Source organism: Mercenaria mercenaria, chromosome 4 (genome assembly GCF_021730395.1).
Source record: "Mercenaria mercenaria strain notata chromosome 4, MADL_Memer_1, whole genome shotgun sequence".
NCBI lineage: Eukaryota > Metazoa > Mollusca > Bivalvia > Venerida > Veneridae > Mercenaria > Mercenaria mercenaria.
In genome coordinates, this window is record NC_069364.1 from 61,051,115 (window position 1) to 61,074,030 (window position 22,916).

Consider the following 22,916-nt stretch of genomic DNA (forward strand, 5'->3'; position numbering starts at 1 on the left):
ACAAATTCATTCAGTGTTTGATTAAAAGTATCGGAAAAAAATTACTGGAAAGGCGGATTTACCTGTATAAACGAGGTCCAAAAAAGCTTCAGCATCGCCTCTTTTGTGACGTAAAGGTAAAATTTTATCGATTAAAAAAAAGGGCAAAAGGGCAGTTTGATCTGCAAACAGTAGTTAGTAAGGTAAAGCAAATCATGCTGATTTCCCTATCTGACAGACGAGTCTATTGATTGAACAATTGAATTGTATACCGTTACATTGAATGGATTGCGCAAAAAATGCAATTGATTACGGATATTGATAAGTATTTTACATTTTGTACAAAAAGGTATAACAGACGAATAGCTTTCGTAGTACATTTGTGTCGTCTGCTGTGCTACAGGATATTTAATCTTCGGCAGGCGGTAAGTTTTTCGTAACATTGGTTTGATGTGTATCATTGTTTAGGGGTAGGTTGAATGTGTCAGCATTTGTGTATAATAATGAAAGGCCGGTTAAAATTTAGTTATACTTCTAACAGTAGGGGAAACTTCCCGTTCGGGAAATCATTTACTGTTTTTTTTCCCCTATTTCCTGAACGGGAAACTTGTTACTTTTTATAGTTACATGCTTCCCGTTCGGGAAGCAATATCACAAGTTTTAGACCTATTTCATTCAATATAACCGATGCATAAGAATATACATAAGATCTGCAAAATGAATATGCCACATTAATTTTGAATGATACATCTAAATTTCTACCGTTCAAATTTTTTTTATTGTCTTATTATTATTTTTTTATTTGAGACTGAAATTGACCATATTCTTCAAAACTTGTGTCAAAGTAGAGTTTCCCGAATTGAAAACCTAACTTCCTGATCAGAAACCTAGGCTGTAAGTTACTTCACAATCAGGAAATTGAAAGCATTCAGAGAATTTATTCTTTTATTTCGTTTTAAACAGCAATACTTTCAAGTTTCAAGTTTTCAAGGAGTTTTGATCCTGTAATTTGGTGTGTCTGGTGCCCCAGGATTTTAACAGACTCATATGAGTTTGGGTTCAAAGGCAGTGGGTCAATATTTTGAATGTTTACTTTAGATACATTCCAAAATTTTGTCGTTCGTGACTCTAGCATAGTTTCTAACATAAACGTAATCTCCTTCTCATTTTTCATTTTTAGCTCGTCTGATTTTTTTAAAAAATCTATGAGGTATTGTCGTCACTTGATCGTCCGCGTTGGCGTCTGCATTGGTTAAAAGTTTGTTTAGGTCCAATTTTCAAACACTGTAAGAGTTAAGGCTTGAGTTGAAACTTTGCACACTTGTTTTTCATCATTAGGGGACTATATAAAAACCATAACAGTTACTCTGATATATATTTTGATAAAAGTATGGCCCTTTATGGTACATGGAAAATTTGAGTTTATTGGTTAAATATTTTGTTTAGGTCACCTTTTCTCAAAAACCATAAGAGCTACAGCTTTGAAACTTTGCACACATGTTTGACATCATTAGGGACTATGTAGTTCAAGAACCATAACTCTAACCTGCATTTTGTCAGAATTACAGCCATGTTTGTAATTAGAAAATCTGAACTGTAACTCTTTTCTTACATATTGTCTTGTACTTGCAGACGAGCGATGGCACCCGTAGGTGGTGCTCTTGTTCTTTTCTTTGCATCACCTTGCTGAACTGAACAACCTGATTCACTGTACTCATTGAATCCATATTGTTTTTCCCTTAGGTTTACTTTACACACATAACACTTTTTTAGACCTCTTGTATGTGTAGCTACATAATACATGTACATATGTTTTTTCTTGACTTTTCTGTTGTTCAGTTTCTATCATTGTCAGTACTATCAGAGAAATTGCATTAAATAAGTGTGAACTTCTGCTCTTCAAAAATAATTTTCAATACCTTGTTTAAACAATTGTACAACTATTCGTTATGTGTGTCATAAACTGAATCATATTACTCAATTTACTGGCCTGTTTTATACCTTACATCTTCTAGTTTTTGTAAGTTTTCACTTTATCGGAACCAGATATTAGGGTGTATCTCCTTGTCAAAATTACGTTCTGAATGCAAATCTACTGCACAAAATGATGTTACAACTGATGCATGCTTTAATTGACCATGTTTTCCAACTATTTGGTCATTGTCTAAGGCTGCTATACGGTCAGACAGGGGAATTTTCAGCTGCTAAGTTCCCTGTGATGTCAGCCACTTCATTAACTTAGCAACTAGATTGATAACAAGAGCTGTTCATAAGACAGCATACTCAACATTTTTCAGTGCTCAGCTCTGAATTAGAGCTTTGCCAGTACGAATTTAAAAAAAAAGTCGTTAAAAAGGGCATAAATCAGACAAAATTCAAATAAGAGTTATGGGGATTGTTTCTCTTGGTAAAGACTTTGATAGTAAATAACTATTTTAAGTTTCAGGTCAAAATCTTTGAAAGTAACAGAAATATTTGACTTTATCAAAAACTTTAACCAAAAAGGTCTAAGTTAAAAAGGGACACAACTCAGTCAAAATTCAGACCAGTGTTATGGGAATTGTTTCTCCTGGTGAAGACTTTAATAGTTAATAGCTGTTTCAATTTTCAAATCAAAGGCTTAGATAGTAACAGAGATATTTGACTTTATCAAAACTTTAACCAAAAATTCAAAGCTAAAAATGGGCATTACTCTGTAAAATTTCAAAGTAGACTAATGGAGATTGTTTCTCCTGGCAGTAAATAACTATTTTAAGTTTAAAGTCAAAAACATTGATAGTACTACAGAGCTATTTGACTTTTATATAAAATCTTTAACAAAGAAATTCTATGTTAAAAAGGAGTATAATTCTGTCAAAAGTCAAATCAGAGTTATGTGGATTGGTGTAGAAACTATTTTAAGATTGAAGTCAATAGCTTTGATAGTAACAGAGATATCTGACTTTATCAAAAACTTTAATCAACGGTGACGCCATCGCCAGCTCTGCTTTTTCTTGGAAATGTCGAGCTAAAAATTGGAACCTATATTGACAGACAATTTACCTTGTGCTGTTTGATATTGTAAAACATTTATCATAAAGGACACTGGAGCCATACGATGCACCTGATGCTACCTGAGACTGTAAATCTGTTCAATTGCAGCACATGCACTTCCAGTATTTTAGATTTTCACTGTTTCAGGTGTGATACCTTCAAGAAAACATGTAACTACTTTGTTTCTTTTATTTTATATTTATCTAAATCCAAGTCAATCAAGAATTCATTGTCTCTATTAATAGCTGATAAAGCATTACCATCTCTTAATATGTCTTCCTTTTTTGCATACCTAAGTGCAAAGGCAACAGATGCTCTTCCAGACTGTGTTCAATTTAACAAAAGAAGTAAACAAAAGATGAAAATGATATATTCCAAAACAATATATACTTTGAAACCAAACCATGAGCTTATAGGAACTTGTCACTGCTATCTTTCTATGTCATTATAAGTAAACCCATTTTATATTTTATCATTTTGTTTTGTAATAGTGTTATATTAGAATTCCATTTTGAAAAATACATTTGGTATCATTTTGACAATTGTTTTTTGCTTTTGTTTTTTTTTTTGTTAAATATTCATGTGAAGAATACAAACAATCTGGAAAAGCATCAGGTATCCCCCCGTGAACAAAATCAGCATTTAACATTGATCGATAAACATCTAGCATCTAATATCGTTCCGCTTTCGGAATTTCTAAATACCACTTTTTATCCAACTAGGTACTTTGAATTTATAAAAGAAAGATTTGGTATCAATTAAGGTAAAAGTTGTAGGCCTGTACACATGTGTTCATTAGTATCGGTCTATGTTGCCTAATCTACTTTCATTGCATTCAGTACATAATTTTCAGTGTATGAGACACAACCTTTGCAATATGACACTAGTTTTGTGATTTTTATATTGATATAGTTTATCAAGATATTTTTCAGATCTTCGTTTGAAATGTTTCTTCTGGTTCTTATGACTTCGTCTGGCTTGATATTCAATTTAGTATGATAAAATGATGTCCCACACTGTTTCACTAATAAGAAGAATTTCCTGATCAGGAAGTTAGGTTTCAAATTGGGAAACCCTGTTGTTTTTTTTTGCAGGTCATTCAGAAAAAGGCATTATTCAATGAGTAACTATGACATAAAAAAACATTCTGAACGGTTGAAATTTAGATATGTCTTTCAAGTTCAATATGGTATATTCAGTCTGGAGGTCTCATGTATAGTCTTATGCAATGGGCATTTTTAATGACCCTACACAAAATATAGCGGTTTTACTTCCCGAACGGGGAGCATTTTACTTTAATAAGTAACAAGTTTCCTGTTCGGGAAGTAGGGAAAAACCTGTAAATGATTTCCCGAACGGGAAGTTTCCCCTACTGTCTAACGTAAACAAAACTGACTACTCCACATCGCTCCCTTCCATCCTTTGTCCTTGCATTTGCGTTCCCTTGCATTTGAACCCCTTCTCCTTTTCCTATATGAGTAAGTTGTCGTGCTTTTTCCTGCTTGTTTTAGTGTGCATGCGTGCGTGCGTGCGTGCGTGTGTACGTGTGTGTGTCTTGTGCGGTGCCCCATATTGTTGTTTTCTTATACTTGTGTGTATGTTAGTTGTGTGTGTGTGTGTGTGTGTGTGTGCGTGTGTGCGTGTGTGTGCGCGCGCGCGTGCGTGTGTGTGTGTGTGTGTGTGTGTGTTTGTCTTTTGTACGTGGATGTCTGCGCTGCTGTGATTTACGATGTAGGGTTACTGCGTTTAAGGACTGTGGCTTTCCCTTATGGATATATTGCCCCACTTCACCCCCCCCCCCCACCCCCAACATCCGACCCTTTTATCTACCCCTTACCCTTTACCACGGACCATTTCTGTATTTTGCATATAATTCAAATGTACTTGTGGTTTTTTTTGGAACAACCCGTCTTCAATAAAAAAAAAATCCGTTCCAGCATCTTTTTGTTGTGAGCCTACTTTGCGATGCTTGGCCTTATGGCTGTTTTTGGGAGAGCTCTGTGCTTCCGAGAAATCTACCATTACCTTTTAACTTTAATACATGCTCTATATACATAGTCTATAGAATTATTAGGAAGCTGTTTGCACTGAATCACGTGTCGGTCTTTATGCCAGGAAGTTGGGGCAAATGTTCGCTAATTTAACTCCAACTTGAGATATTAATTACAGCTATTAATTTAATAAAATATATTTATTGTAACACACAAACCATATCGATAATTGTTCGCTAATTAAACATTAATTAATGCTATTGATTTGTATAGATTTTATCTGTTGTTATCAAACAGACCTTATTGTAAATGTTGCACTTTATAATTCAAACCGCCTTAACTATAAAGGCACATTTCAGGTTCTCGATATAATATTTTAAGGTATGTGAAATACAGTATAAATAGATTATAGATATAAAATAAAATTCAAGTATGCCAATACAGTAAACCTCGCTTATAAGGAACAGCTTGGGACCTCTAAAAATTGTTCCTTATAACCGAGATTCCTTATATCCGTATAACGAACTAGTTCCTTGTAACCGAGGTTTGTATAACGAACACAATTTGTATAGTGAACACTATTTGACTGACGTTTGAAAAGGGCTGTGTGTTAATTCACACTCCGAGCCGATCATGAATCTTTATGTGAGAAAGTTGCGAGTCGAGTAGTAGTACCGGTCCTTTCCTGGAGAGATGGTAAGGTAAACTGCCTGCACGTATATGACTAAAAATGTTGAAACATGGCGTTAAACCTAAACTAAACCAAAATGTACGTCGGTAAGAATGACTGTTCTTTTTGTTTATTTTTTATCGGTTATTTCTATCTTCTTTTTTAGAGAGCTCTACATTATGACTATTAGATGTTGTAGTTACTCCCCTTACCTTGCTCGAGAATAGACATCAATACTTATATAAAAATAAATGTTTAATTTTTTTATTTTGCACACCTTGTCATGGACATGTACAAGGAAAGTATCGTACAGAACTCAGATCTACAAAATGAGAAACCGTCATTAATATAGCAAAATCAAAACAATACATATGGATTAAAGTGTAAATTATACCTATATACTTTTGCTATTGTCCATTTTAGCACCTGCTATAATGTTTACAGTTGAACTGGACTGTTTGTCATTGTTAATCACACGTAATTAGCTCATTTATTTAGAAAAGTATGAGACGATAATGACCAATATTAATATCCCAAGGTTTGGTGACCGTTACTGATTTTCGTTCACTATTGTTAACATGAAATACCTAATACACATAGCTGTCGAACATAATCTTGAGTAAATATAAGATGATATTATATATATTTTCTTTTTATCTTATCCGTGAATTAACAAACTCAGGATCATAGAAATGAAATAATTTGTGTTTATTCATATGCATGAAAGCACGTGTAAGTGCCGACGTTACTCCGACGTCATCAGCGATTCTCCTGATTATTCCCGGTTTTCAATAATTTATATTATTTATGTCTATTCGCTATAACCGAGGGGTTTTCCATTGAATTTCATACTTTGGGACTGGAAAAAGTGTTCCTTATAACCGAGTGTTCCTTATATATATATCTTAAAGACATACAACCTGTACAACATGAAATACATCTGACTGTCTTCTATATTCAACAAAGAAACATATATAAACTACAGATTATTTTTCACGAAAAACGCATGTTTCCCACCATTTACCACGGAGAAATTGTAAAATTCCACAAATCACTAAACCGTAACATTCAAACTACGTATACAACTAGACTTTGGTGGAAATCCGCCCTATTGTATGAGAGAAGTAGCTAAACATGATATAATTTGACAAATCAAGGGCCATAACTTTGCTGAAAACAAAAAGCAGGAGCAGGCCAACGACATGCACAACTAAGCTTGGCAATGGTCACTTTTTGTGAAGTTCTGTTTAATCGGGGTGTTATTGGGACAGTTTCTCGGACAGGAAATAAAACAAATCAAGAGCTGAAACTTAAAATCACAGAACCGGAACATACCGGCAGTATGCACAACGAGGCTTATCGCTGATCACTCCTGTTAAGTTTGGTAGACCACCGCTCGAAAATATTAGAAACGCGAACACCATCCAGCTGGCTTACGGAAGGTCGGTGATTCTACCCAGGTGCCCGCTCGTGATGAAATAATGCACGGAGGGACACCTAGGGTCTTCCTCCACCATCAAAAGCTGGAAAGTCGCCATATGACCTATAATTGTGTCGGTGCGACGTTAAATCCAACAAAAAAAATAGAGACGCGACCAAACGAAAATGAAATTTAATTAATCAAGGAATATAACTGAAAACATCGAACCGGATATTTCCGCAGGTATGCACGATGAGGCGACTTGGCACTGGTCACTCCTGTAAGTTTTTTTGGAAGTCTGCCCAATAATATAAGGGAAGTTTGAAGCTTCGATAATACATTAAATAATTCGATACAAATATATTGAATAAAGTCAATCAATAAAGGCCTAATCTTGAAACGTGGTGGGAGGCTACTAAATTACCAAATACCTCTGAAAACTGCAATTCTGTTCGTATAATAAAATATTTTAATCAGGATTAAACAGACAACTGAAACATATAACCGAACTTATTTAATCAGCAGTAACCTTATAAGATATAGTATATATTCATTAAATTGCTTCACCATCGACATAAAAATAAATTAGAATAAACTAAACAAAATCCAATGACAATTTTTTTTCTTCTTTATATAATTGAGCCGCACCACGAGAAAACCAACATAGTGGCTTTGTGACCAGCATGGATCCAGACCAGCCTGCGCCTCCGCGCAGTCTGGTCATGGTCCATGCTGTTCGCTAATGGGTTCTCTAATTAAAATAGGCTTTGAAAGCGGATATGCAGGCTGGTCTAAATCCATGCTGGTCTCAAACATACTATGTTGGTTTTCTCATGGCGCGGCTCAGTTCTCTAATTTTTTAATCAGTTATTTCATTCAGAGAGTACGTGTACAGAGGAAACAATTTCATGAATTTTTGTATCTGTTTTATTACACTGAGATGTGGGTTCACCGTATCTAAACATATATGTAAAACCAAAACCTCCTGCCAATGTAATTTATATCAACATGAATAATCACATATTTAAAATGATCTAAGTTGCAGCTGCTAGTTTTCTATGCGGTGAAAGTACTGAATATTTCTGAAATTTACATTTCCTTCTAATATTAACTTAACTTCTATCACTATAGTATCATTTTAAATTATCTATAATATGCATATTCATCAATATATATTCTATTCTCCCCATTATCGCGTTCATTTTTGGGAACCACAAAAGGCGACAAAGTTACGCTAAAGCTATTAAGTGGCTTTACCAGTTAGGAAGAACGTTTCTGAGATGACTTGACTGTGCACAGTAAATTACATTTTCTTATTATATACCGTGTATTGACTCTTTATGCAAATAGTGCCAAGAAAATACAGAATTGGTCTTTTAAAGAAACGCCTGCTTTATTCTCATATAAACAATTCATGGATATGATGTACATTATATACATTTTACCTTATTAGTATATTAGTATGTTATCCGTTAAGATCTGATAAAACAGAACAGGTTTCACTGGTACAGAATCCAGGAACACTGGTCAGGTTAACTGCCTGTTGTTACGTAACTGAAATACTGTTGTAAAACGGCGATAAACCCAAAACAAACGAATGAACAAATCGTTTGTTTATATTTCTAACAGTATTTGTAAAAGTTCGTTTGTTTACGAGAAATAGGCTGCGAAAAATTAGTTAAAGCAGACAAAGGTGCCCCTCAACCCCAACCCACTTGGCCTATAGGTCAGTCTCATACAATGTAACACCGACACATTTTATAGTTCACTTTTCATACAATGTAGATCCGACCCATTTGGCCTGTAGGTCACTTTCATACAATATAGCACCGACCCATTTGAACAATAGGTCACTTTCATACAATGTAACACCGACCCATTTAAACTATAGGTCACTTTCATACAATTTAGCACTGACCCATTTAAACTATTATTCACTTTCATACAATGTAGCACCGACCCATTTGAACTATACGTCACTTTCATACAATGTAGCACCGAGCCATTTGAACTATAGGTCACTTTTCATACAATGTAGCACCGATCTATTTGGCCTTTAGCTCACCTTCAAACAATGTTGCACCGACCCATTTGAATTTTAGGTCACTTTCATACAATGTAACACCGACACATTTTATCTATAATTCACTTTAATACAATGTTGCACCGACCCATTTGAATTTTAGGTCACTTTCATACAATGTAACACCGACACATTTTATTTATAGTTCACTTTCATTAAATGTAGCACCGACCCATTTGAACTTTAGGTTACTTTCGTACAATGTAGCACCGACACATTTTATCTATAGTTCACTTTCATACAATGTAGCACCGACCCATTTGAACTATAGTCTATGCTACTTTCAAAACAAATGACACCGACCCATTTGAACTATAGGTCACTTTCATACAATACAACACCAAAGCATTTGGCCTATCGTCTTCGTACAATGATAGAAATTAATTAAAAGGCAAACTAAAAAAATATGTAGATGAATACAACTGAGTTTATATCAATAGCTATTATCGCGTTATATGGCTAGAATACATTACTAGAGTAGATCACATTTAGTGGTAATCAATTATGAATTCATAATGGTTAAATTACTTTATTTAAGGTTTGTCTTACCTGACCTTATTTTGGACCTCTGATAATTTATTATGTCTCCCCCATATGTGGGAGAATCATATTTTTTTGCCTTCGCCGTCTGTCTGTCCGTCCGCATTAAGCTTGTTCGGCTTTCAAACTGCTGGTCGAATTTCGACAAAACTTCACAGGAGTGATCAGTACCAAGCCTTGTTGTGCATATCGCCGACAAGTTCCGCGCGCTTTGCTGCACAAAATGGCCGCAAGAGCTAAAGATAGAAAAATCTCGTGCGGCTTTCACATGTCAAACTGCTAGCTGGATTTCGACGAAACTTTACTGGAGTAATGACCATCCCTAGTTGTGCATACCGCTGGCTTGTTTCGCTTTGCTGCACAAACTAGCCGCCAGAGCTAAAATAGAAAAAAAATCATCCGACTTTCACAGTTCGAACTACTGGACAGATTTCGACAAAACCTCACAGGAGTGATCAGTAACAAGCTTAGTTGTACATATTGCCGACACTTGCCGCTTCGCTGCACAAAATGACCACCAGATCTGAAGGTATACATAGTGGGGAGACGTATGTTTTTGTGACAGTTTTACTGTATGACGTCTGATCTCCTTTTTATTGAATAACAGACAATTAACAGAAAATTACAACAAACTGCGTCAAAAACGTTTAGGATTTACTTGCACGGTAGGCACTGAGTTAACATTTCACTTCTATTTAAGCATTTATTTACGTATCAGGTTTTCAGGGTTTTTCTCTGAAAATGTCTTTGTACCTATTCGTTGGCAGTGACGTAAAATAAGTACAAGTCAAGTGCGTATTGTTGTTTCCTGGTGAGGACAGCAGAAGTACACGCTTCGCATTTAATTCTTTTTCATTATGGGTTACTGTTGTTAACAATCGTAGTAATGAAGGTCCGGATGCTAACACACAGGTGTGCTCAATATTTAAGTGGCCGTTCGATCTTGGTAAAAAATTCTCTCGCAGTTAATGATTGAAAATGTACGGTCTCTATATATTTTAATTTGACACAATGGCCAATATAAGGGACTACGTTATACAATTTAATAATTGCCTGTATTCTTTATTAATATATTAACATAATATCTATTTTATCAGTTTCATTCTGCCTCTGTGCTCGGTCGTTTAGTGAAATTCAAAGCAGCGTGGTTGAAGGTGTGTTTAAACATTGTGTGCTATTGGTAGACAGACGAAACAAGTTAATGAAGTATTGCCATGCAATACAAAGCCCCCTCCTGGAAGGCACCTGGAGTATAACATAATGAACTGATTTCTGTCAATAGTATATAAACAATCTTATTCTATGTACAATATGTTATAGCAAAACACTTGGATTAAAATTTGTATATATAAAAACCTGTAGTTGTTTTCATATTGCATTTTTGGCCAATTATCAAAAAGGTATCATATAAGTTATTTATATATAGTAAAAAATATATATATAAGTCCACACAAAACTCTTTACCATGTAGACATAGATCAAAATACACCAAAAAATGGATGTAACATGTGTGTTGTACCACAGAAAACTGGTCTCGATTTTTCCCTACGGTTTGTAATAAATAAGTTACAATATAAGGTATTTATAGTAAAAACAAAGGGACGTATTTCTAAAAAACCAGGGGTGCCTTATGGTGGTGAACATTTGTGCCAAGTTACATCAAAATCCCTCCATGCGTGAAGAAGAAATACTCCGGACAAAGTCATTCTTGAATTTGGCATTTGACCTCTAAATGTGACCTTGACCTTAGACCTAGGGACCTGGTTCTTGCGCACAGCAATCTGTCTCATGGTAGCGAACTGTTATGCCAAGTTACATCAAAATCCCTCCATGCATGAAGAAGAAATATTCCAGACAAATTCATTCTTGTATCTGATATTTGACCTCTATGTGTGACCTTGACCTTCGACCCAGGGACCAGGTTCTTGCGCATGACACTCCGTCTCATAGTCTGAATATTTTTTCCAAGTTATATTCAGATCTTGTTTTGCATGACAAAGTTATAGACCGGATAGGAAAAATGTCCCATTTACCTTCGATCTCCGAATGTTACCTTGACCTTTATTCTAGGGTTCTGAAAAAGAACCAAGTAATATTCAGATTTTGTTTTGCATGACAAAGTTATACACCGGACGGGAAAAAAAAACTTATTGACTTTTGACCTTCAATTGCGACCGTGACCTTCGAGCTAGGGGTTCGGTTTTTGTGCATAACACATCGTCTCATCATGGGGAATATTTATTCCAAGTAATATTAAAATACCTTTACGGATGGTAGAATTATGGACCGGACAGGAAAAAAAGCCTTGTTGACATTTGACCTCCAATTGTAACCTTGATCTTTGAGCCAGGGGTCTGAAAGTTGTGCATGACACATTGTCTTATTATGAGGTACATTTTTGCCAAATGATATTAAAATCCCTTCGTGTAGGACAGAATTATAAACTGGACAGGAAAAGAAGCCCTGTTGACATTTGACCTTCAATGTGACCTTGATCTTTAAGCTAGGGGTCCTGGTTCTGTGCGTGACACGGCGTCTCATCATGGGAAACATTTGTGCCAAGTAATTCTATACCCTAAGGGTGGTTTCGAACCTACAGCGTTTAGGAACAAATGATTCGAAATTAGCGACTCCAACAACATTGCCGCGAAACCACTTAACGGCAGTCATTTGAAAAACCTGCCAAATGCCCTAAGACAGTCTAAAATGCGGACCACTCTAAACGTTTTACAGCTGATGATAACAATTACTTCAGCAAAATAAAGAAAATGGTTATGTTTGTAATCTTTAAGCATCTGTGCATATCAAACAATCATAGGTTATGTCATTTACTTATTTATCAAGCGATAAACACAGTTTATGTATGTTGTATATTGACTCGGGATGCTAATTTTTGCCGAGAAAGTATAAGCTGCTCTCTAGTTTTGCTTTATTGCCAGGTGATGTACACAGATACATAATACATGGACAAGGTGTACAATATATACCTATCATATCATAGACATGTAAATATTTTAACATTACATATAAAAAGGTTGTTTATATTAAACAAAAGTCATTAAATATGGTGTATTCCGAATCACCGTTCTATTCTTTATCAAAGTGTTGTTTATATATGATATAAATACCTCACTTCCCTTTCATCATCGTTAAATTATTACTAGTGTTACCCTATTCATTTCACATTTTACATGCTACTATGTGTTACACTAAATGGAGGTTTGTCTCTATTTTGAAACTGTAACAATAAATATATACAGTTTTCATAATGGTCTTATTACTTTAATTCAAAATAATTATTTTGTTTGATCTATTAATCATGAAGTTTTTCTAACATTCAGAAGAGCATTACATTTTACAACTAGTACCCGTAGGTAAACATCTAAAGGTTGAAATGAGTAACGGAAATAGTGATTCGGAATACCAGGAAATGACTCGAAAAAGCCGAAGTTGCGGAGTTCGGGAAAACTTAAATGATCTATTCATGATATGTATTTATAAACGATATTGTACATGTTGAAGCATAAGTCAAATTTTACCTTCCATGAAAGTTGGTTTGGAATTCTCGAGGTGACTGTACATGAAATGGATGCTGTTATTTGATCTAGCGCATAAAGAAAAGCTCATCAAAAATAAACTTTTTTAAGATGAAAAAGCTCAAAATTTATATAATAAGAAAGTTGTTGGTGATTTACATATGGTATCTGAAGTTAATAATTATATATCATTGTCCAAACATTTCTCAATATCCTACTTTAAAGAATCTTTATTTTCAAATTGCATATTTGTAAGCTAAAGCACAATATTTAGTTTGTTTACAAAGTGGCGCATATGAAAAGATATGGTGGTGAAGAAGTGCCATGTTCCAAAACAAAAATAGTAAATTCCCGATAATACTTAAACAATTCCGGTTGCAGTTCCAAGTTGAGTTGCTTGCAATAAAGGCCTAGAAATGATTCCATTATCAATTCATCGACATGGTATTTACGAAATATGTAGTGCATTTAAATATCGAAACTCAAACTTCAGAATACGTATTTTCTTTAAAAGATATGTTATGAAATTTGGTTGATAAATCAATGTGAATACGTGCAAAACAACTTTCAAATTTTATGTCATAAAACTTACTAATAAAAAGCAGGAATGTCATGGAACAAACTCAACAAAAATACAATTATCTTCACTTTTATGCCATTGAAACTGTGCCTTCGAATTTTCCACTATATTTTTAGCTCACCTGAGCCAAAGGCTCATGGTGAGCTTTTGTGACCGCTCAATGTCCGTCGTCCGTCGTGCTTCGTCAGTCGTCCGTCGTGTGTCCGTCAACATTTTCTAAAAAAATCTTCTCCTTGAAAACCACTGGGCAGAATTACACCAAACTTCACAGGAATGATCCTTGATGGTTCCCTTTCAAAATTGTTCAAAGAAATTAGTTCCATGCAGAACTCTGGCTGCCATGGCAACAGAAAGGAAAATCTTTAAAAATCTTCTTGTTCAAAACTGCAAGACATAGAGCCTTGATATTTGGCGTGTGATATCATCTTATGGTCCTCTATCAAGATTGTTCAAATTGTGCCCCTGGGGTGAAAAGACCCAAGGGGTCACAAGTTTTACATAGACTTATATAGGAAAAAACTTTAAAAATCTTCTTGTCTAAAACCACAAGACCTAGACCTTCGATATTTTGTATGTAGCATTGCCTTTTGGTCTTCTACCAAAAATGTTCAAATTATAACCCTGGGGTGAAAAGAGGCCGACTTGTATAGGAGAACACTTTAAAAATCTTCTTGTCTGAAACTACAAAACCTAGGCCTTTGATATTTTGTATGTAGCATTGCCTTGTGGTCCTCTTTATGAATTGTTCAAATTTTGCCCCTAGGGTGAAAAGAGGCCCCGCATTGGGGGTCCCAAGTTTTACATAGACTTATATAGGGAAAAACTTTAAAAATCGTCTTGTCTGAAACTGCAAGGCCTATGCTTTTGATATTTGGTGTGTTGCATTGTCTTGTGGTCCTCTACCAAAATTGTTCAAATTATTACCCTAAGAGGCCCTATCCCGAGGTCCCAAGTTCAACATAGACTTATATAGGGGAAAAAATTAAAATCTTTTTGTCTGAAAGTTCAAGGCCTATGCCTTTGATATTTGGTATGTATCATTGCCTTATTGACCTCTAACAGGATTGTTCAAATTATGCCCCTAGGGTGAAAAGAGGCCCCGCCCTGGTGGTCACTTGTTATATGAGTTATATAGGAAAAAATACTTCAAAAATCATCAGATCATATTTCCTAGACTGTTTAATTATATTTACCTGACGTGACTAAGTGATTACATGCCACCTTACTGTGACCTACTGACCTACTTTCTTGTTTGTTGAGATACAGCCTTGAAATTTGGATGACCTGTTCAGTTTTGCATACCGATCTTAAAACTGACTTTCACTTACCATGAATGTGACCTACTGACCTACTTTCTAATATTTTAGCATCAGTTTGCCATTTGAAACATGTGGCTCATATTACTCAGGTGAGCGATTTAGGGTCATCATGACCCTCTTGTTCATCAATCTGTTTCCACGTGTTGCACGAGACTCCTGTCATTCACGTAAACATTGGGGTCAGACAAGTTGTAAATGCAATAGAATCTACCAACTAAACGTAGTTAATTGATAATGCAGTTCAAGGAAACCTTTGTCTGACAATGTAAATAAACAAGTAGAATGTTGTATTAACAACAACATTTACTCTGATCTGAGTAGCAGTCAGTTTATATGTACAAGTTTTCGGTGGGTACCTGTCACGCTGCCCGTAGAGCAGCGTGAAAATCCACCGACAACTAACTTGTTTTCCATGTCAGGAGGCTCTGATAAAAGGATATATTGCTGGAAAGGTTAATAAGGTTTGTCTTCTCTCGTTGTTTTACTGAATTAAGACAGGAGATAAAAACTCTTGGTTTCTTGATAAGGGTCGTCTGGAATGTCAGTTGAAAACATTAACTTATTCTTCTTGTCCTTCGTTATTGTTATCCAAATTTATCACGGACATCATAAAGAATCATGAAATCATGTAGGAATATTATACAGCATGTGAATTTGTGCATTTGAGTTTCTGTGGTTTTTTTTTGTACTTTGCAAGGCCAGAGTTATGGCCATTGACTTAGTTATAAAAGTTTGTGCTGTATACATGCATGTCTAAATGTACTTGACCTACAGTTATAAAACATTAGAGGATTGTTTTATAGCCTATGAAGTTTTGCACAAAGTGTTCTCTTTGGGATTTTACTCAATTAGGCCGGAGTTATGGTCCTTCACTAAGTGAAAAATACACATAAAGTTCTTAAAAGTTTGTGTTGCAATCATCTTAAAAAATGTTTTAACCTTGAGTCAAAACATCGTGTACAATGACAGGACTGGATGGGGGTGCACCTGTCATATGGACACACATCTGCTTTATCAATGAGAAGGATGGCGTCCATCCAAATATTAGATGGCGGGGGCGTTAACTTTCTACCTCTTTAAGGAAACCTGGTAATTTAGAAAGGCTAACTCAAGTTCAAAATGTAAACATGTTTTTAGTTTGTTGTTGTTTTTTTTAACATGAGTCCATGAGTATTTTATCAATTTAGAAATAGGTTTATCTACCCACCATCAATTTCTTTACAATCCACCTCTTCCTCCTCATTTATGCATTAAGTGTAAAAGCAGCAATCTGCGTCCCGTTAATGGCAGGATTCTCTCGTGCAAAGTAAGTTCTTTTTTTAATTTTCATTTTTGCATTGTTCATCTTTTTTTTTTTGTAGATTCTATTTCAAACTTCATATGTTTTTACGGAAGTAAAATAGATAAGTTTAGAAATAAATGTGAATCGTCCCCGAGGACTATATTTGTTTAGTCGAAACATAACACGTGAAGATTCCCGTAAGTCTCCAAAAATAGAGAGTATTTGACAATGGCGACCGGAAATAAACACCAAAGAATTTCCATAGAAAAAATTGAATTCAGTCGAACGAGAAAACCTGACGATTGTTGCAAAAATCCTTGAAATTCCCGAGGGCGACTTTTTTAATTCACAAAAACATGTTTTATGTTTTTTGATCCCGTCCCATTTCTTCATATCAGCCCAAATCTGAGGTCCAAAATTAGGTGAGACAGACCTTAAAATACATCTTGTAGGAAATCATGAATACACAATATTTCTAGTAATAATATTCCAGATGACCATCATCTATAGAGACTTTCTAACCATTCCGTATCGCCTACGGAGAGAACTTGTGAACACTGCGCGTTAAGGTATTAAGAAGTGGCTACAGTTTCTAAGAGTTGTCACCGGCCTTTAGAAAAAAGTGACTATGGGAGGTTTTCTCTGTTCTAAAACGCATGCAATTACATTTGACGGGGTTAATAAGTACTCGCCGCCGATTACACCAATCGTTAGTGTGTAACGTAGATTTGAGTCTGATATATGTCAAAAATGATACCTTTTCGTCTACTTTGGGCAAACCCAGGTCAGGTTCTTTACCTCTTTAACGAGGCCGTTGGCTAGCACAGAAAACAAAACGGTTGAAAGGTTACATCCTTGTTTTACCCTGATGGCACATTCGAACATGTCTATGAGCTTGTACATACACAAAATGGAACTCTTGTAAATTTTTGTATTATTTTACTTGTATATTTTCAGATGCATACCAAATGAATGCACATGGACATAAACTACGTCAACGAGATGTTCCAGTGCTGTTTATCCATTAAAATAAGACCAGTGGTTAAGTTATTTAATCACCAACCAGAAAGAGGAAACTCATGATACGTTGCTTACATGCGTCCATGCAGTACATTTACTTGAGAGATCGATTTAAATCGCTTGTTCACATAATATTATTTTACCCGATAATTAACAAAAATGGATAGGTGGAAATATATACTGTGTATATATCTAACGTTACTTTTCTCCAACTTTTCCTGGTTACAAGTTGCGGCATCTGATTATGTTCCCATAATTCAAAGTGCGTTTCCTCCTGTGTGGCATACAAATTACTACGACCGAATAGTTGGAGGAGCTGTATGTAGTCCTTATGGGATACCAGCAGCCGATCCTAAGTACATCTCCGAAACATATTACACGGGAACAACGACATGGAATGAACTCCACCCTGAGACCACTCTTATTATCATTGGATGTCCCTACGGATTGGAAACGAAATCACTAGAAAGTGATTTAAACAATGGCTACGTAGCAAAATTCAAACTACTTATGCATTTTCATTACGAAGGTTGCATTCTGAGGTCACTTTCTAACAACGCTTTCAAAGGACTTTCTCGACTCCGTGTAGTGCTTTTAAAGTCTATCAATCTTCATTTTGTGAGTACAAACGCTTTTAAAGACCTTGTTAATTTGATATGGTTGAGTATGGACAACAATGAGCTGAATAAAATCACAACGGAACATTTCTGTTATAATTCTAAACTGGAATTTTTGCAGTTAAGATCAAATAAACTTGATGGTATAAGAGAAACACACAATGTAAGTAATGGAACGTGTGCTAATCTGACCTTTAATTCTCTTGTTCTGGACAACAATGCCATTGTTGAAAGCAAAATAAACTATCGATCATTTCGCGTCAATAGTGTTCTGTCACTAATAAACTGTAGCTTAAAGAAAATAAGTAAAGAATCCTTTGAAGGCCTTGAAAACCTGTTGGATATTGATTTGAGTGATAATGAAATAACATATTTGGATGAAAACACTTTTGATGACATGCGAAATCAATTACAGATAATATTTTTATCAAATAATCGCCTAGTCTATCTTCATTCGGACTATTTTAGAGTTTTGAATATATCGTACCTTATGTTGGATCACAATGATATTGAATTCATAAATGGATCATTATATCATATACATAATTTAAAGGTGCTGGATATTTCTTCAAATAAACTTCAATGTGTGTCAAGATTGTTTCAGAATATGACTAAATTAACAGTTCTAAACATCAGTGACAATTATATCCAAAGTGTCAAAGGAGACGAGTTTTACCTTACAAATGGAATTAAAAAATTGGATTTCTCTAGAAATTTGCTGCTTAATATACCAGCGAAGCTGTTTGCAAATCTTGAAATGCTAGAAGAACTGAGGCTGGACTCAAATAATATTACTGTTATCAGTAATAAAGTGTTTTCGAAATGTACAAAACTTTCACATTTGTATTTAAGCAAAAACAGTTTAGAAAATATAAATCTCTTAGAGCTGCATTCAGACAAGTTAATATACCTTGACATAACTGATAACAAACTCACAGAACTACCGACAGGGTATAACGAGTCCACTCGAACGTGTTATAGTTATTTAAGCTTGCAAACATTGAATGCGAGTAGAAACAAAATTGAGTCTTTTTTATTCACTCAGGAACTTATCATTGAGTTTCAACAACATAGAACACGTCCCAGTTTTAAGTCATCTGCCAAAGCTAAACCAAATCGATTTGAGGGGTAACAGAATTGTAAAGCTCGCACCTCAAAATGTTCTTTGTTCAGAAGAAAGCCCCTTGCGAAAACTTGATATTGGTGACAATAAGATTGAAACCATAGCCACTGGAATTTTTGAGAAGTGTACAAACCTTGAAATCTTACTTTTGGACAATAACCATTTAAGTACTATGGATGCACAGTTTCCAGTATCACTAAAGGTACTACACCTTTCTCGCAACAAATTTAGTTGTGAATGTGCTTTGGCGCCTTTCGTAGACTACCTTAAGTTACTAAAAACAGATAACATTACATGTGCTGTAAATGGCAATGACGTTGACATTAAATCAGCTGGTATTAAACCCTGTGTAAGCAATATACTTCCGCATGTTCTTATTGAAAGTCTAGTTCCTCTTGCAAGTGTTTTACTGCTAGCTGGAATAATATCTGTGCTTATATTTCGGTATCGATATGAAATTGAAGTAATAGCCTTCTATAAATGGAACATACGTTTCCGTTGTTGCTGCAGAAAACGAAAGTCTGAACCTGTGAATTATAAGTACGACGTCTTCGTTTGTTTTGCGGAAGAGGATATTAGCTATGTAACTAGCACACTTGTCCCACTTCTTGAGCCTAAGTTTAAGTTATGTATTTACTACCGGGATTTTCCACTAGGTGAAGACATTGCAGAGGCCATTTTGGAAGTAATAGAATCCAGTGCTGTCACTCTTGTAGTTCTTTCTCAATTTTTCATCCAGAGTCGATGGGGGACATTTGAATTCAGAAATGCACATCACCATAGCATGCGGAACCATGATAAAAAGCTCTTAATTATTGTCCTTGAAAATTCTGTTTTGGAGATGAAATTAGACCTGACACTACGAAGTATCTTGTATTCCAAGGCCTATCTTACGAAAGACGACAAACTATTTGAACAGAAACTTTTGCATGCCATGCCAGATCGTGCGTTTGAAGATCAATCCCGTGTAAATTTCGAAGACGAACTATTGATAAATTAACCAAAAGCACCAACGCGGAGTTTAAACCGGTTAATGTTAAACACCAGTATTAGTTATCTCATGCTTAACCACCGCCGTGCCCGAATGATACAAACTGTGTTAATCGAAGTAATCCCCTTGGACACTGGTAACAAATGACACAATATGCAAATAGCCTGCTTGTTCTAATCACTGCTAGCTTTCAGTAAATATGGAGGTGGACATAGATGTAAATAAATGATGTAAGCGGCTGTAAAAGAACTTCATGTATGATGCACAGTTTCACGGCTGCATCTCCCGTAGACAGATTGTTCTCCATAAAATTGCATTATTCTTAAAGTTTTGACCGTAATAGAACAGTAAACAAACTTAAAGTAGTGGACCCGTCTTAGTAGTGTTTGGCAATTTGCATTAACTTGAACAGTCTTTAAGTTAACATTGTTTCGTACTGCGTTGCAATTTTTAAAGCACTTTTACCGTGTCGTTTTTTTTTTAAGTTTGTATAACATATGACTTACCCTCACCTCAAATAGAGACAAAGTTCAAAGTAATAACAACTGTATAAAACGTTCGCAGATAATATATTACACCAATAAGTTTGATAAAAGAAACATCATACTATTGGTAAACAAATATAAAACACAAAATAAAACTGTCGATAACATTTCTTCCTAGAGAGCCTTTACTAAAAGGATTTAATCATACAGAAAATTAGCTCTGACAATGAAAAATTATGGACTTTTTTTAAATTTTGCTCTCCATATTAAAAAATAACCATAGAGCTGAAGTAAAACGTACATATATAAATACGTATATAAACATATAAAGAGTAAAGGCGAAATAAAAAATATCTTTTAACGCATGTAATTCAGTATTTTCAAACATGTATAACCCTGCACCCTTCTGTATCATAGGTAAAATTCACTTAAAACAGCGAGAAAAGATTTATCAAATGAAAAAAAATCCGAATTTGTACAATAATAACAATAAATCAATAATTAGTCTTGAAAAGCAGTTTAATTTACTAAAAAAGAAATATAAAGAAAAAAGTTTGGTCCTAGTACGGCTTGAACCTACGCTCTCCTGAGAAATTATAGGTTGAAGGTCAGTAATTCAAATTCTTCTTTGTTTCATATAAAAAACGATAACTTCAGGTCGTCTTCACGTATCTTTATAGAATATTTTTCCTACACCTATTTTTCATGAAAGATCTATCATATATTAACGAAAAAATGAAATGAAAATACGGGGTTAAATAGTTCCTAGTAAAATGCCAGTCAGTTGTGGTCTGCTACTTAAAAATGGCACATATTTGCTCTTGTCCGTACAATAAACACCTACTTCCAGTTTCGATCTGCAAAACTTGCCATGTGGGGTGTATAAACATAAAACCATCTCATTTCATGCAGAATGAATTCTTGTAGCGAAAACATGTGATCATAGCTCTCGTTCTACACAAATTTGCGCAAAAATGGGGAAAATTAGGATTTATTTATTATGAACTTCTTTCGACTACACCACGGAAGTACATTTTCGACCGAATTACAGACCTTATTCCTATAAGAAATATTTCTCATCAAATTTCACAACATTTTTATGTCTAATTTCAAGAAAGATGTAATACCAAACATATTACCAAGTTTTATTGTGAAAATCTGTGGAAGATTTTAGAGAATTATAGACATTTAATTGAAGCCACCCCATACCCATTTACTGGGCTAAATTTAGGCCCAATGGTCGCTTCTCTGTATATTCTGGTAAAATTTTAACTTGTTTGCATTATTTTTTATTTGGATTCTGAAATATCATTCATTTCGTCATGAATAAAGCCCAGATGGATGCATTTTGTGCTTTTTCTGACATTCTAGAAACAAACAAGAAATCACTGCAGAAATAGGCGCATCTATGCAAAATATGGTAAAAATTCAAAAGTTTTCAAATTTCATGATTATTTTGCAATAGAAACACCCTTTTATGACTATTATGACTAATTGTGATGTGTTCCGAGAAAATTCTTATTTCAGCTCTTATAGTCAGAGTAGGAATTGAATACTCTTCAAAAGGAGGTATATACTATTACGGTTCAGTTATCTCAAAATAGATGCCCCCTACAGTTTTACAAACCTTCTACCTATTGATTCGTAGGAAATTAGAAGATTGGTTAAACAATTTTGTGGAGGGTGGAGTGTTCCTTTTTACTTTTTCTTTCTTTCCTGTTTTTTGAGTGATGAATAAAAATGTTAGAATCCTTACAGAAAAAGTTCTAAACATTTCCTCTGTATTAGTGTAACGTATCAGGAATTTTCCTCCGAAGGTATGATTTACACTGTCACGTCTACTTTGAAGTTGAAACACCTTTTACACTGTTCAAAGTGGAGCAGGCGAATATCCTGTGCAAGACGGGTTAACACCTTTTGAAATAAATAGAAACTGATTTGTTTTACACGAAACATTTTCACTTGTTTCTGAGTCATTCGTGTTGATATTGAACCTGGTGTACACTCGGTGAAGATATTGCGGTGTTCACTTGGTTGAAGATATTGAATGCTGTGTTCACTCTGTGGAAGATATTGTAGATGGTCATTCAGTGGAAGATACTAAATCTGGTGCTCCTTCGGTTGAAAATATTGCAGTGTTTACTTGGTGGAAGATATTGTAGATGGTCATTCAGTGGAAGATACTAAATCTGGTGCTCCCTCGGTTGAAAATATTGCAGTGTTTACTTGGTGGAAGATATTGTAGAT

The 22,916-nt window shown here is 35.0% G+C and overlaps 1 protein-coding gene across 1 annotated transcript; it reads left to right on the plus strand.

The window, feature by feature from the left end:
* Positions 1 to 277: 277 nt before the first annotated feature.
* On the plus strand, positions 278 to 20,552 carry LOC128556404 (carboxypeptidase N subunit 2-like). The gene is made up of 2 exons (XM_053541437.1): positions 278 to 404; positions 17,391 to 20,552. Exon 2 carries the CDS (start codon positions 17,613 to 17,615, stop codon positions 19,200 to 19,202), a length of 1,590 nt encoding a protein of 529 aa, XP_053397412.1. The 5' UTR covers positions 278 to 404; positions 17,391 to 17,612; the 3' UTR covers positions 19,203 to 20,552.
* The last annotated feature ends 2,364 nt before the right edge of the window (positions 20,553 to 22,916 follow it).

Bases quoted from the DNA above. Each gene is read 5' to 3' on its own strand.
- LOC128556404 (XM_053541437.1), top strand. From the start codon at position 17,613: ATGGATAGGTGGAAATATATACTGTGTATATATCTAACGTTACTTTTC.